General features: G+C 38.5%; 1 protein-coding gene across 1 annotated transcript in view; it reads right to left on the bottom strand.

Moving 5' to 3' along the window:
* LOC124164601 (puromycin-sensitive aminopeptidase) overlaps positions 1–14,627 on the bottom strand; it is a 37,621-nt gene extending 22,994 nt beyond the window's left edge. Inside the window, exons 1-6 of the mRNA XM_046542012.1 lie at positions 13,968–14,627; positions 12,374–12,612; positions 2,506–2,656; positions 1,306–1,590; positions 801–885; positions 553–701 (exon numbers count right to left, since the gene is read on the bottom strand). Of these exons, the coding sequence (XP_046397968.1) occupies positions 553–701; positions 801–885; positions 1,306–1,590; positions 2,506–2,656; positions 12,374–12,612; positions 13,968–14,447 (1,389 nt within the window). The 5' untranslated portion in view covers positions 14,448–14,627. The remainder of the gene's footprint in view (positions 1–552; positions 702–800; positions 886–1,305; positions 1,591–2,505; positions 2,657–12,373; positions 12,613–13,967) is intronic.
* Between the last annotated feature and the right edge of the window lie 555 nt (positions 14,628–15,182).

Below are 15,182 nucleotides of genomic sequence, written 5' to 3'. Positions count from 1 at the left end.
GAAGTTCTACAGCAAGTATTCTACCATTATGGGACACTACTTGTATCATATATTGGAAAATGGGATGTTCAGCTATCTTAATAAACCTATGAGTAAGTGGATGAGGAAAAGTCAATGTGAGACTTTTAAAAGAGGTAAATATGATTTCACTTTTTGCGATTTTCCCTGGCATTTCACGACTTTTCGAACACAATAAAATTCCAAGACTTATCAGGTTTTTCAGAAGCTTGGCCGCCCTACGAAGACGCAACTATTGTCATGCCTTCATTCAAACTACATCATTGTACCCCATTTACCCAATCACAAACTATTACAATGGCCAAAAACAACTAAGCTGTAAACAACTAGAGGAAGCTGAAGACTGACAAAAATTTAGTAAATTCCTCCATTACACACCAAACACAAACTTTTTTTACCTCTACGCTCCTAGATACCTGCAAGAAGTTTGTTTTTACTATTCCACTCCTGAGAAAGTCCAAGTGATAAAGAACTTAAAACAATGACTTCTGACAAAAGTAAGAAAAGAAATGAAGGAAGAAAGTGGAGACGTACCATGGTGACTAAGTTGCCAAACCACTGATGGGCGAGCTCATGTCCCACAACCAGCGCAATCCACTGCTTCCGCACAGCCGATGTGTTCTCAGGGTCCACGAGCAGGCACGTCTCTCGGTATGTCACCAAGCCCCAGTTCTCCATAGCACCTGGATAAGAACAAAGTCATTACATGTGCATAGCATATTCCCCACAGTAAGGCTGCTGGTCAAAAATCAAAATGAAATGAATATATGAACAGTGCTCACCTGCCGAAAAATCTGCTATGGCAATGAGGTCTATTTTTGGAAGTGGATATGCAATTTGGAAATAGTCTTTGTAGTAAGGGAGAACCTGAAATGAAAATAGTGAATGAGAGCATCTGGCCAGAATAGGTTTCATGCAAAAAATGAACTTCTATTTTCTCACTTCAATTTCCCACCACACAAAAGAAAGAAGAAACAATAATAACCAAGGAGAATAAATACTTCAAAAGTGCTCCGAGGGAAGTGCCAATGAAGAAAAAGGTACTAAATGGCTATATACTTTCAAAACACATGATCTAAAAAATTCTCATCAACAATGAATTCTTCACCAATCCTAGAATTCATACTTGTACATGTAAATGTATTGTGTAAACAGGCCTTGATATTGGATCACACACTCCATACCAAATGTACATTGAGAACACACTCCATGCCAAATATACTTCATTAGTAAGTACACGCCATTTCTCCTTCACTGAAAACAATCACACTAAGGCAGCAGACTTACCTTGGAGGCCACATCAAGAGCAAATTGCCCCTGCTCTGCCTTCCCAACAGGTGTGTACACTCGCACCAAAACGCCATCCCCAGATTTAGTCTCGATGCTGTCAAACTCGCCGACTACCACAGCCACGAGGTAGGTGGACATGACGGGTGTGCGCGAAAAGCGTAGCTCACGCAACTGCATCTCCTCACCCCCTCCTCCGCCTCCCTCTCCCTCATCTTTCCCCCCACCCTCCACCACAAGCGCCCTACCCTCCTCCGGTGTCAACTCCCGCTCCGACACCACCGGCTGCAGCAAAAGAGAGAGATAGAAGTTCAGAGATACACCGTTCCAACAGCAGATGTACATAGGAGTCACTCTATTCTAAAGGAGATTCCAAAGAATCTTATATTGGAAAATTACCACATCATTAAACTTACTTATCCCAAACTTACAACAATAGGGTCATTCACTGAGACTGTAAGTACAACTGACAATAAGTATTCGGTAGATGGAAGAGGCAGGTAAGTTATGAAAAAAATGTCCTCATTCAGTTGTTCTCTCTCAAGTAAAAGATAAAAATGCACATGTTCCCAACCATTGTTCATGAGTTTAAGTCATTAGTTTTTTTTGTTAACAATAAGAAAAGTTTTTTTAGCTACGGAGAAACTTCCAAATGCACACTGGGGTATTGGGTTACTGTAGCCCATGGCATTAGGTCTTCACCAACCATCAGATCACATCCTGGCAATGGTGGAGATTTTTCGGAGATTGTCATACAACTGCATGAATGCTATGTGGAGGGAACTTTCAGTACAATAGAGTAAATCCTTAATGATAAAACCCCCTTCTGGACAACCAATTGTACAACATATTCTATTGTACAATGAGTCACCATGCACCGGATGAGAAAACAGTTTTAAGAGCATGCAAGTCCATTTTAGTGCATTAAAAATGTACTTCATAAACAAATAAGACATTGAACTTCATGATTGATAAAATATTGTGCAAGTAAAAATAATATTGGCAAAATGAGATTTTTTTTACAGTACACACAAAATCAAATATTGGTCAAAAATGGCATATTTTCTAGCATGAATCCTCCTTGGAGAATCAATTTAATTTCCTTGCCTGTATAAATTCTATAGCTCAAAATAAACCTATACCATTAAATTATAAAGGCAATAATGTAGGTCTAATGACAGTGACCGTGAAAGCACCCACCATGTTGGAGAGGGCAACTTTCTTGAGAGGCACACGCAATGCAATGTCAAAAGTGGCCTTCAATGCCGGCTCGTCCCAACAAGGAAAGCACCGACGGGCATCCGTGGCCTCAAACTGAGTGACCCCTGCATAGCGCTCCTCACCAGAAGGGCTGTAATTTTGGAAAAGGTATAGCAAGGGATGAAAATACAGGTATGAAATACAAAAATATCTCCTTAAAAACACTGTAGAATAAAATTAATTGTTTGAGGCGTAACTTGGTGAAAGCGATTCATAATTAAATTAAGAAAGAAGAACTTTGTACTTTCACATTAATATTTATTCACGACCATGGTTTCAACGTTAGACGTCATCCTCAGGTGAACTCTACAGAGGTCCATCACATCCTTTTATACCAGGCAAGGAGGGGTAGGGAGGAAGGTAATTAGGTTGAACGGATTGGTTAACAGAGAAGAGGGAGGGGGGAAAAAACCTTGGTCATGTGGTATGGAAGAAGTTAGGGGGAGGAGGCTCCCTTATGGGGGGCACGGCAGGTGGAGGGGGGGGGGGGGTTCAGGTGAGAGAGAGAGAGAGGCCGAAGAGTTCGTCATGTCATTAGCTCAGGAATTTAGGAGTGGGAGGCTTAAAAGAGGGGAATGGTAGTCATACAAAAATTCGTTTACAATGTTGTCATTGGAACGTACGTGCTGCAAAATTTCCATTTGTTCCCTTGTCGCGTTCGGGATCCATAAATTTCTCCCACTGCTTGTTTTTTTAATTGTTTCCGATATAAGCTATCAATTAACTGTTCGTTGTATCCGTTATTTTTAGCAATTAGTTTAATTGTGTTTAATTCCTCATTGAACTTGGCAGGGGACATCGGAATATGCAGCAACCTATGTAACATGCTGTGAAAGGCTGATAACTTGTGGGAAAAACAATGTCTTGAACTGGAGTGGATCACTTGGTCCGTATAGGAGTTTTTCCGAAAGACTGAAAACTCGAGGTGATTGTTGACCTTAGTGACTTTAAGATCTAGGAAGTTGAGAGAGTTATTTTCTTCTATTTCGTAAGTGAAATTCAAATTGCGGTCCAAAGAATTCAAAAAAGATAGGAACATTTTTAGTTGTCTTATTGAGCCAGTCCAAATACAAAACACATCGTCCACATATCGATGCCAGGATAGCACATTTTTGGTCTGTGGATTATTGGGGGAAAACAGGTTCCTTTCGAAAAAGTCCATATATATGTCCGCCAGGAGAGGGGATGAAGGAGAGCCCATGGCCAATCCATTGGGCTGTTCATAAAATACACCGTTAAATTTGAAATAATTTTGAGACACACAAATCTTCAATAGATCACACAAGTCACTTATAATGGGAGCTGCCACACGTTTCTGGACGAGAATAGATTCTGCTATGTCTACGGCTTCTTTGGGTGGGACACAAGTGAAGAGATTGCACACATCAAAAGACGCTAACAAGCACTTATTGGGGATATCAATTTTAGAGATAAGTGCTTGTTAGTGTCTTTTGATTCAACTCAAGCTCAACATTTAGCTTTGGAATTGCTCCTTTTGTATACTCTTGAAATATGAATAGACATGGCCAGTCACTAGGTTCTAGAGAGATTGGACCTTGAGAATTTGCATACTGTCTACCATTTCCTGAGTGTTTCAAATCCCATTTAGTTAGGATTTGAGCCCACGACCCTCAAATCAGCAATCTGCCAGGACTTCACCCAGCCACCAAAATGGTCAGAGGGTAAAGCTGACACTCCGTTCAACTAGGTGTGCAAATAGTCCCACATCAAAAGTAAGCCAAAAGTAACTACGTACAGCACTATTGTAACTACCGTATTTCCCGGCCTATAAGACGCACCGGCGCATAAGACGCACCTGGATTTTTCAGGTTAGAATTTACGAAAAAAACTAAAATACTTGGATAATACAAAAAAGAATTTTAATGATAACATTTTACATAAAAACGGAACTTCTTATATTAAAAAATTTTAAAATTATTAATGAGCAAATATATCAGAGTTTATTCATCATAGAACCCCAGAAATTCCTCATCACTGCTGCTAAAATCATTCGCGTGGATATTTTCTCGGGAGTCGTCACTTTCCTCATACAAAATGTCATCTTCACTTCCATCTAGCGCATTGCTGATTCCACACTTTTTGAAAGACTTTATGATAGTCTCAGTTTTTACTTTCTGCCAGGACTTTTTCACCCACTCACAAACGGTAGAAATTGACGGCCGTTTCATTCTTCCGGTCGGTGTGAAATCGTGAGTTGGTGCCTCAATCCACTTTATCAATTCTTCATGCATAAATCCCTTGAATGGTTTATTGATTGAAACATCCAAAGGCTGCAGTTGAGAAGTCAATCCACCAGGAATCACAGCAAGATGCGTCTTCAGTTCTGTAGCAAGGATTTTTGCGGACTCCGTTATATGGGCCTTAAACTGATCGCACACTAACAAAGACGATTTCTTCAGAAGTCCACCTGGACGCCGGGACCACACCCTCTGCAACCACAGTTTCATATCCTCTCCATCCATCCATCCCTTAGGATGTACATGAATATAAATTCCATGTGAAATTGTACACTTAGGCAGCGTTTTTCGTTTAAAGATCAACAAAGGAGGGAGTTTTGAACCATCAGCACAACACGCAAGGACAACAGTATAGCGTGTTTTTTCGTTGCCGGAAGTCTTTATCGTAACTGGGTCATTCCATGTCAGTTCACCCAGGCATGGCACCCACCGACTCGGATTTTAATGAAATTTTTATCACTAACTACTATCACCTATCTAATGACCCATGTAAAATATTTCCTCTCTCACTCTCATAGTTTGCAAGATATGAGGAGTCAAAGTTTGATATGTTTGCTCAGAAGTGGCGCTAGTGGGAGTCAAATTCCAGAGTGCAGGGCACAGCGTAAAAATTCATAACTCAGAAACCACTTAATATATTTGAATGAAATTTTGACCCCTTGTCTATCCAAGTGCATAGCTTCCATAGTAATGTCTTTTATTCCCCTTGCATTGTTATGTTAGCCAAAATGATGTCAACAGTTGTTAATTAACCGATTTTTTTAGCTCAAAAACATTACTTCATATTTTCAGAATTATCACCAAAAGGCAGAGCAGTTAACTCATCCAATTTTTTTTTAAATTGAAGGTTAATATGTGCTCCAATATACTGTGAAATAAAAATGGTGGTGTTTTGACTGCCACTATGAGTATTTCAGGTTTTACTTTTTTTTCTGCCCCCGTGAGAGGGATTTTGGACACGTACTGTAAGACAATAAGTATAAGTGTATCCATACCTTCATGAGGATATATTTGAAATATTGGTCAGTAAATCTAAGACCAAACATGTAGTCTAGTGAATGTGGCTCTTGTTCATACAATTTTTTAAATAACAATACTTGGCTTGTGGCAGCTGAGGGGGAAAAGAGTCCAAATGGCTCAGAAATGTGAAATGATGCTTTTTCCTGGAATTTACCCATTTTTTCAAGTGTTTAGCATAGGGACAAATTGGTATCAACATACATGAGACTCTTACTGTGCATTAAGAGGATAAATGGAAATACTAATTTAAATAAAATTATTTAAATAATACACTTCAATGTGTTTAAGGCATCTCCCGAACATCTCTGGAGGCTCTCTCGGGCAACTAAACGCTTTACAATACCACCAATTCCATCACATGGGGATTTTCCATATGGGTGCATAAATTTCACTTTCACATCATGTTCTTCCTCGTGTTTAGAAATCACTAATCCAAAAAACCAGTGGTCATCATAAGCACATGCAATGTTCAAGTTTGTTAAGATCTGTGAAAAAGTGATTAAATGAGTCCCACTGAACTGGAGTTGTACAAAGTTAGCCTCACTTTCACAGAAGAAGTATGGTCTTCCAAACCCTTGGTGATGGAAGAGCTGGCAGAGCAATTGTATTACTTATAGGTATGCAGCAGGTTGTCATCAATATCCACATTCCTTGATGGCAACTGGAGTATTAAATTTCTATTTCACTGGGAGAGATAATGCTGACATTATGTGCCACATTGTTTTCTTCCCTGCCTCACATATGATTGTATTACATGACAAACTTGAGAAGGTAATACAATCCCACCTATTCAGCATCACTTTTCAGTGTTATTCCATCTCCCCAAGGAATAAGAGAATTAAGTGCAACCTCTACATTAGGAAGAATAAAATGTTACAATGTATCACAGTGAGGGCATGATAAATCAAAATAGATTCTAGGGTACCACTTATAGTCTTCTGCCAAATCTTCTTGTGTGAAGATGCTCCATGGGTGTCCAAGTTTATTCTGTGTGTACGATCCGTGAATTTTTACCTGTACATTAATTGTGTGTGCAATGAGTTAGGCGAAGCTGCTCATTGTGAACTTCAACATTAAAAAAGGTTGGTGTCTCCACTATGCTTCAAAATGAGCAAATTTTTTAACTGTGCAGCATCGAAAAGTAACTGCATCTGATTGCCTCAAAAAAACCTACACACCAGTGGTGCAACTGAACAAAATTGAGATCATTAGTATACTTGAAAAACAGCTGTTATCTCTCAGAAGTGGTGTACCTGGGGAAGTCCTATCCAATGTCTGCGAACATCACAGAATATACTATTTGAAAAAGTATGAAACCTACCAAATATATTGTCTTGATCCTTTTAACAGCAACAAGAAGAAAATATCAAAATCACTGAGAAATGTAAGTCTTGAATTTGCAGAAAAGGCCTGTAAAATCCCAATTCTTCGGAAATTAGTGCAAGGAATGAAAATATGCCAGCCATGTAGGGAGGAAGTACAGAAACACTCCAGGTTTGGAAATGAGCTTTCCGATGTTGAAGAAGTAGATAGTGACAGCAATGATAGTATTTTGAATTTTGAAACAACAGTATCCCAAGAAAAATCAACTGAGCTACTTAACAGAACGCTGCAAGATAGAGAGGAGTCACCTTTAAAATTTCATGGCATATCATCTCACAGAAGGTCAACCTACGCTAAAAGGAAAGTAGAGTCAGCATGCAGTAATTTTAAAAGGAAAGTTAAAAGAGTCCTTGATAAAGAATTATCTCCAGAAAAGGATGACCCAAAACTGCCAAAAGAACTACTTCAGGAAGTTCATGATATGGATGTGCTCATAGACTTAATCAAACAAAAAGTTGACACATCAAGCACTCATCAAGGAAAGGTACATCTGTTATCATTGGTACCAACTTCATGGAGCAGGAAGAAAGTAATGGAAGAGTTTCATGTGAGTGAGTACACTGCCCGCCAAGCAAGAGAACTTTTCAGAGACAATGGAAAATTGGCTGCACCTGAATTGAGAAAAGGGAAGGCAAATATAAAACATTACAATTAGTTAGGACTTTCTATAAAAGTCAAGAGTACTCCAGAATGATACCTGGAAAGAAAGATTCCATTAGTATCTCCAAAAATGTACATGTTCAGAAGAGATTATTACTTGCTAACTTGAAGGAATTGTATTCCACTTTTAAATTTGACTTCCCCAGCATTAAAATTGGCTTTTCTAACTTCTGCAACCTAGGTCCAAAATGGTTTGTGGTAGCAGGTTCTCCTGGAACGCATTCAGTGTGTGTTTGCACAATTCATTAAAATGTCAACTTACTGCTTAATGCCTGTAATATAGAGGAAACAAGCCAGGACCTAATTGGTTATTTAGTGTGCTCTAGAAAAAATAGGGACTGTATACTGCGACATTGCTCTCAGTGTCCTTCACATGAAAAGTTGAAAAGCTTACTGCTGAAAAAGCTCGAAGAATGTGACCCCGGAGATGAAGTTTCATACAGTCAGTGGGTTTCCCGTGACAGATCTCAACTGGTGAACTTCACTGCGACATTTGATGAGTACCGATTAACTTTAATTGAATGAGTGGAAAAACTGGTGCCCCATTCATTTATTACGAAGGTACAGGCAAACTACCTTAAGCAAATGAAAGAAAATCTTGGACCCCATGATGCAGTTGTTCTCCTTGACTTCAATGAGAACTACTCATATGTTATCAAAGATGAGGCACAAGGGTATCACTGGACAAGGGATAGTTGTACGGTACACCCTGTTGTGATTTATACTCGAGATCACCTGACTAAACAGCTTATTATTTCCAGTTTATGCATCTTGTCAGATGATTTGGAGCATGATGTAGCTTTTGTTTATGAAACCCAAAGAATAATATTTTGCTTTGTGAAGGAAAATTTTACGTTAGTCAAAAAATTGAGTTACTTTAGTGATGGTTGTGCAGGACGGTACAAAACTGCAAAAAATTTCTCAATCTTTGCAAACATTACCAGGATTTCTCTTTAATGGCATCATGGACATTCTTTGCTACAAGCCATGTAAAATCCCCATGTGATGGAATTGGTGGTATTGTAAAATGTTTAGTTGCCCGAGAGAGCCTCCAGAGATGTTCGGGAGATGCCTTAAACACATTGAAGTGTATTATTTAAATAATTTTATTTAAATTAGTATTTCCATTTATCCTCTTAATGCACAGTAAGAGTCTCATGTATGTTGATACCAATTTGTCCCTATGCTAAACACTTGAAAAAATGGGTAAATTCCAGGAAAAAGCATCATTTCACATTTCTGAGCCATTTGGACTCTTTTCCCCCTCAGCTGCCACAAGCCAAGTATTGTTATTTAAAAAATTGTATGAACAAGAGCCACATTCACTAGACTACATGTTTGGTCTTAGATTTACTGACCAATATTTCAAATATATCCTCATGAAGGTATGGATACACTTATACTTATTGTCTTACAGTACGTGTCCAAAATCCCTCTCACGGGGGCAGAAAAAAAAAGTAAAACCTGAAATACTCATAGTGGCAGTCAAAACACCACCATTTTTATTTCACAGTATATTGGAGCACATATTAACCTTCAATTTAAAAAAAAATTGGATGAGTTAACTGCTCTGCCTTTTGGTGATAATTCTGAAAATATGAAGTAATGTTTTTGAGCTAAAAAAATCGGTTAATTAACAACTGTTGACATCATTTTGGCTAACATAACAATGCAAGGGGAATAAAAGACATTACTATGGAAGCTATGCACTTGGATAGACAAGGGGTCAAAATTTCATTCAAATATATTAAGTGGTTTCTGAGTTATGAATTTTTACGCTGTGCCCTGCACTCTGGAATTTGACTCCCACTAGCGCCACTTCTGAGCAAACATATCAAACTTTGACTCCTCATATCTTGCAGACTATGAGAGTGAGAGAGGAAATATCTTACATGGGTCATTAGATAGGTGATAGTAGCTAGTGACAAAAATGTCATTAAAATCCGAGTCGGTGGGTGTCATTTTGAAAATTTCTGGGTGATTTGACGTGGAATGACCCAACTGTCTTTGCACCTTTAACGTCCACAGTTCTATTTGATCGCACATCAAATGTCTAGGGAACCTCATCCATATTTCCTATCTGTCCTATTTCAAAACACTTCATTTTTCTCAGGTTAAGTACGTATTTATGGAATTCGATAATTTTTCTTTCGTATTCGGGTGGCAGTTTTTGTGCTATTGTGGTTTTAGTACGCATGCACAGACCATTTCTCTTCATAAATCTTTCACACCACGACGTTGTCCCAGAAAAATCGGCAATAGACATATCTATCGCCAACTTTCTCGCTTCTATTAAAATCATTTTTGTTGAAACAGTGATCCCGTTCTTCCTGTGATTTATTATCCAGGTCTTAACGTGCTCCTCAAGCTTTGGCCATTTCGGAGAACATGAACGTAAAGTTTTCCTACTCTTATTTGCATTCATTAAATCTACCTTCTGCTTCCGCCATTCTCGTATCATCTTCTCGGTTGGAGGTGGGCCGAAACGCCTTGCAGCTGCCCGGTTGCCGTGTTCCGAAGCATATTTCACGACTTCAAGTTTAAACGCAATACTGTACGACAATCTTCTCTCTTTAGATCCCATTAGGTTATTCCAATTTTGACTTTTTATACAGAAATTACCAAGTTTCTGTGCTTAGAAGCACATGTGCAGACTAAATAGAAAGATACGTATTACGCCTTAACTGACTGAACACCGAGCTCATACATTGTTACCTAAGGTTGAGTGCCGGTGGTGCCGGTAGACTCGTGAGTTTATCATGAGAGATACAATGTATTAGCATATAGATGACATCTCCTTTGGCTCAATGTATGTAAGTTTTGCAGCAGCACCCATTGCAAGATTAAACTAAACATGCTACATTGTATGCATTTCTGATTTATCCGGGAATTTTTTTAAGGGAGTTCGACATCGACGTATTAAAACTTTATTTCTAACAACCTGCTCAAAAGAGTGCTATTATCAAAATTTTTAATGAATTGAACTATTTTCAATGCCTGATACACTAAAAAATACTTAATGGTAATTATTTATCCTGTCAAAACGGTTGCTTATTATAGGACGAAGTTATACCCGTGATATCCGTATACCATCGGCGCATAAGACGCAGGCAAATTTTACAGCACATTTAGGAGAAAAAAAGTGCGTCTTATCGGCCGGGAAATATGGTATATATTGAAGCTGAAATAATTGCCACATCTGTAGCAGCACCCACGCAAACCTACTGATCATTTTAAATGATTAAAAGGCATATAACCTCTGCAACAATTATGTAGCTTAAACCAAAATAGAATCATATAGCACATTTCTAAGCTTATAGTATCCATTTCAGAAAAAAAGAAGTCGCTTGCACTTGAATATAATCCCTCCCATTAGTTTTCTCCTCAGGATTTAGGGCAAGAACAAATGATAAGCAGGAGTAATAACACAATTAACACTAAAACAAAGAAGAAATACGAAGCAGCACTACTAAACCCATTATTGTCTTAAGAAAACATATCTAATAATATTTTATGCTTAGGTCCTATAAGCCAGAAGGTAGTGGCGTAGGCAAGGGGAAGTTATACCCCCCACACTCCAACCCCTGGAGCCTTTAAAAGGTTTTACCTCATCCAATTTATGTACTTAATTTTAATATATTCTCATACAAAATGACTGTTTTTGAGTCCTAAAAATCACGTTTTCAACACCAAAAATCCCAAAATATACGGGAAGAACCCCGGCACCCCTTTTGCCCTGGGTGTTTTTCATACGCCCCGGAAGGGCCCCGAAATCTCCGGTGAATCCCCCCCCCCCATTTCAAAATCCTGGCTCAGTGACTGCTATTAATCATAAACTTGAAAAAACTCCTTTTAGTTTTAGTCTGCCCCAGATTCTAATACATATGATTTTTGTTGCGTTTTTTTAAGCCTCAAATAAGAGACATAGTTAGTCATCAATTGGGTACTTCATTAAAAAATATGTTTTCCAAGACAAGAAAATGCAATTCATAATGCCCAGGGACTGGAATCCATGAGACTCAATGAAAGGTTGGTCTCTATATTGGCAGATGGTGTTTGAAGTGTTAAGAGCAAGAGGAAAAATTAAAATCAAACATCTAATTAACCCCATAGCTGTGAGGTATCATTAAAACACCCCAGGTAGCAATTAAAGCCAGGTCACACCCCTTAACATTCAACTGAAAAACAAAATACTTGGATAAATTCACCAATGGATGAAGTTCGCCATGAAAAAATATTTGACTTAGCCGGGATTCGAACCCGGATCTCCCGATTGCCAGTCAGGTGTTGCCAGTCAGGTCAGGTCATTAGCCAGTTACACCACCAAGCCATTTTCTCAAGGCAAACTTTGGGATGGGTTTTCATTTAACTTTGCACCCATGCGCGTGACTGCGTACAAAGTCACACTTGTTCCTGCAGTGCTTTAAAATACTTGAATGGCTACTCGTTACTAACATGGACTTTACTTGAATGGTTCACCCAATCACCTGGTGTACTTGCTCCTGTAGAACCCCTTCATCTTGTCATTAAGCTCTCCTGTGAACACGAGAGTGAGCTTCCCTTCCCCCACAGGCAGAGCACTCGAGAAGCACAGTGTGAGTGTCTCATTCTCTGCTGACAGCACCACACTAACAGGCTTTAGGGATCCATCGGCACAAACATACTCCGCTTGTTTAATGGACAGGTCCAAGGCATTCAGGACGATTTTGTCCGTAGGCTCCTTCACCTACACAAACAGAGAAAGTAACACCTAATAAAAACCCACCGAGGATGAAACTTGCATTGATACTGGCAACAGAAAGAAACATAATTTGGTACAATTCATTTAAATTCTAGCATGAGAAATTATCCACAGTAAGTATGAGAGTGAAAAATCTGCACTAAAACACAAAATTTAAGGTAAGGACGATAAAGTCACTACATGATTCAACAATAATTCCAGCTCAGGAATTGTCAAAAACGCTCTAACAATCGGCTGTCTTAAGAATGCCTTCAACTTCACAACAACAGCGAGTGCTTTTCACTCAAAACATTGACTAAGTTTCCATAATGCTTAAGTAGAATTCTGCAATGTTAACATAGATGATAGTGTCTGACAGCCAACACTATTATGACATACAATTCTCCATAGACAAATCAACTTTGAAACTTCTATTAAAAATTATGAATACCGGTAACTTTTCTGCGCTCAAAAAATAGATCAAAAACTAAAAATTAAAAGTTTACACGGGATCCCTGATAAAACCCTTAAAATAACAAAGTGACATCACAAAAAAGTCATACTGAAACTTCTAATGCTTGTCAGAAATGTCTTCATGAAATTTGTCAAAAATAATATATCATCAAAATCACCATAACAAATTATCAAAGTGATATCCACATGGCTTCATACGTAAAGACAATGTTTAAGCATATTTAATCTTGATGTAACCCAGGCAAAACAAATCCTCGAAAACGGTTGTGTCAAGTTTATTTTTTTACAATCCGTGGCCACCTTAAACATATATTTGCCGAGTAATAAAATATGTTGCCAACACACCGTAAACCTACAAAATTAATGAATCATAGAAAATTTCTCATATCGCACTCAGGTTCGGCTACCTAACTTTGGATTAGAAACACACGCCTTTTCAGGCAAAATCTAACTTAAGTTCCATGCACGTATTTCTTTAATTATGCCAAATCCATTGATTACTGCATACCAAGCTAAATATATTTATCTAAAATTACGGATTAACAATCCGTAAATAATTCTAACAAGTTGTTAATGAATAATGGATTACACAATACACAGAACTCTTTTCATGACTACTACATAAAAATACTCAATAACCACGTGTAAACATTACTTTCACTATCTGTTTCTACTTTCCCCTCCTCAGATCTGTAAACAAGCCATTAGCCGCTCTTTAACACATTTTTCGGGACACTTGCTGCATTTTCTTTCGAACACCTTAACTTTGCACGAAAATGTAGCACACTAAACACTTTTTTCCTACATTAAGAAGTAGCGATTAAGCACTTCACACATCACATTCTTAGGATGATTTACTTAAAAAAAAAAACTGGTGGATCTCATACCTCAACTTGCACTGTTTCTTTTCCATGAAAAACGAATGTTTTCAGATTAGGCTGCAACAAAAGCTCATAGTGCCGGGGTACTACACTTTTCGGCAATCTCTCAAATGGTTCGCATGTCGGCATATTTCCCGTGTGTTTTTCACTTGGAGCACCAGACTGGGTATAGGCAGTTGAAAGGCTGCACAATTCACTGAAGAGAGTAAAAGGGATACGGTATCGAAGTACCGATGCTTGTCGAACAGATAACAACTTTTCTCTCACGCTAGGCCAACTGGAAAAATGTCTCCTCTGATTACCGCTTTGGCTTAGTATCTGCTGCACTGTTACACTGACACGTATATCAACTGGCACGGGCCGTGCGAGCCTACTTTCCCGTTCCCACAGAAAATAACGGGACCCGTACGAACGGCCGTGTCCACGAAGAACCGGTTCTGGGGCTCTGATACGTGCACTGCAAAGACACGCTGCTCGAAATAGCATAAATTTTGCTCAGCAATGGACCGCGAGATCAGCTCTTTCAAACTATTTCAATAAATAGCACGTCTTGAACATAAAAAGTGACTTATCACACGTGATATCTATGGAAAAATTCTGCGAAATCAGGCAGGCACCAGTGGCTTCGGCAACTAAGCGAGCATTCGGCTGTCTTTGTGATTAGAGAAAGTACCGCTAGTTCGCGCCATTTCAGTTGCGTTTTTCCGTTCAAATTTCATTTTTGTGTGACTTTTCATTTGAAAGAACCAGTGGGTTAGCCAGGAATTTCGTTTGGGGGAGGTCTAAAGCCAGACTGGAAAATTTTGAAAAACAGGTTTCTAAGTACAAGGTTTTAAACCAATTTTAATACTTCTCATAATCGAAAAAACTTCATTAATCAAAGAAATCTTTTGTAAGTTCATTATATTTCAATATTTTGTTTTCTTTAATGAAGGAAATAAATTTTGTTTTTATATTTCGGGGGAGGAAGGGTTCGGACCCCCCATGGCTAAGCCACTGGAAAGAACGTATAAAAATAATATTTGCATGAAACGGTGTGCAATTCATATCTCTATAAATTAATTTATCATTAATATTCATCAAAGAAGGGCATTAAATTATAATCGGATGCTGCAGAATTACGAACAGGTGCAGTAAGCCACACCACTGGCAGAAAAATTGAGGTATTTTATTTTGAAATTGAAATTGACCGAGGTCACTTAGGGAGCATCTACTACTATC

The sequence above is a fragment of the Ischnura elegans genome, chromosome 8 (assembly GCF_921293095.1).
Source record: "Ischnura elegans chromosome 8, ioIscEleg1.1, whole genome shotgun sequence".
NCBI classification, from domain to species: domain Eukaryota; kingdom Metazoa; phylum Arthropoda; class Insecta; order Odonata; family Coenagrionidae; genus Ischnura; species Ischnura elegans.
Note: the sequence above shows the minus strand (reverse complement) of the source record. Positions and strands in the feature narration are given on the sequence as shown.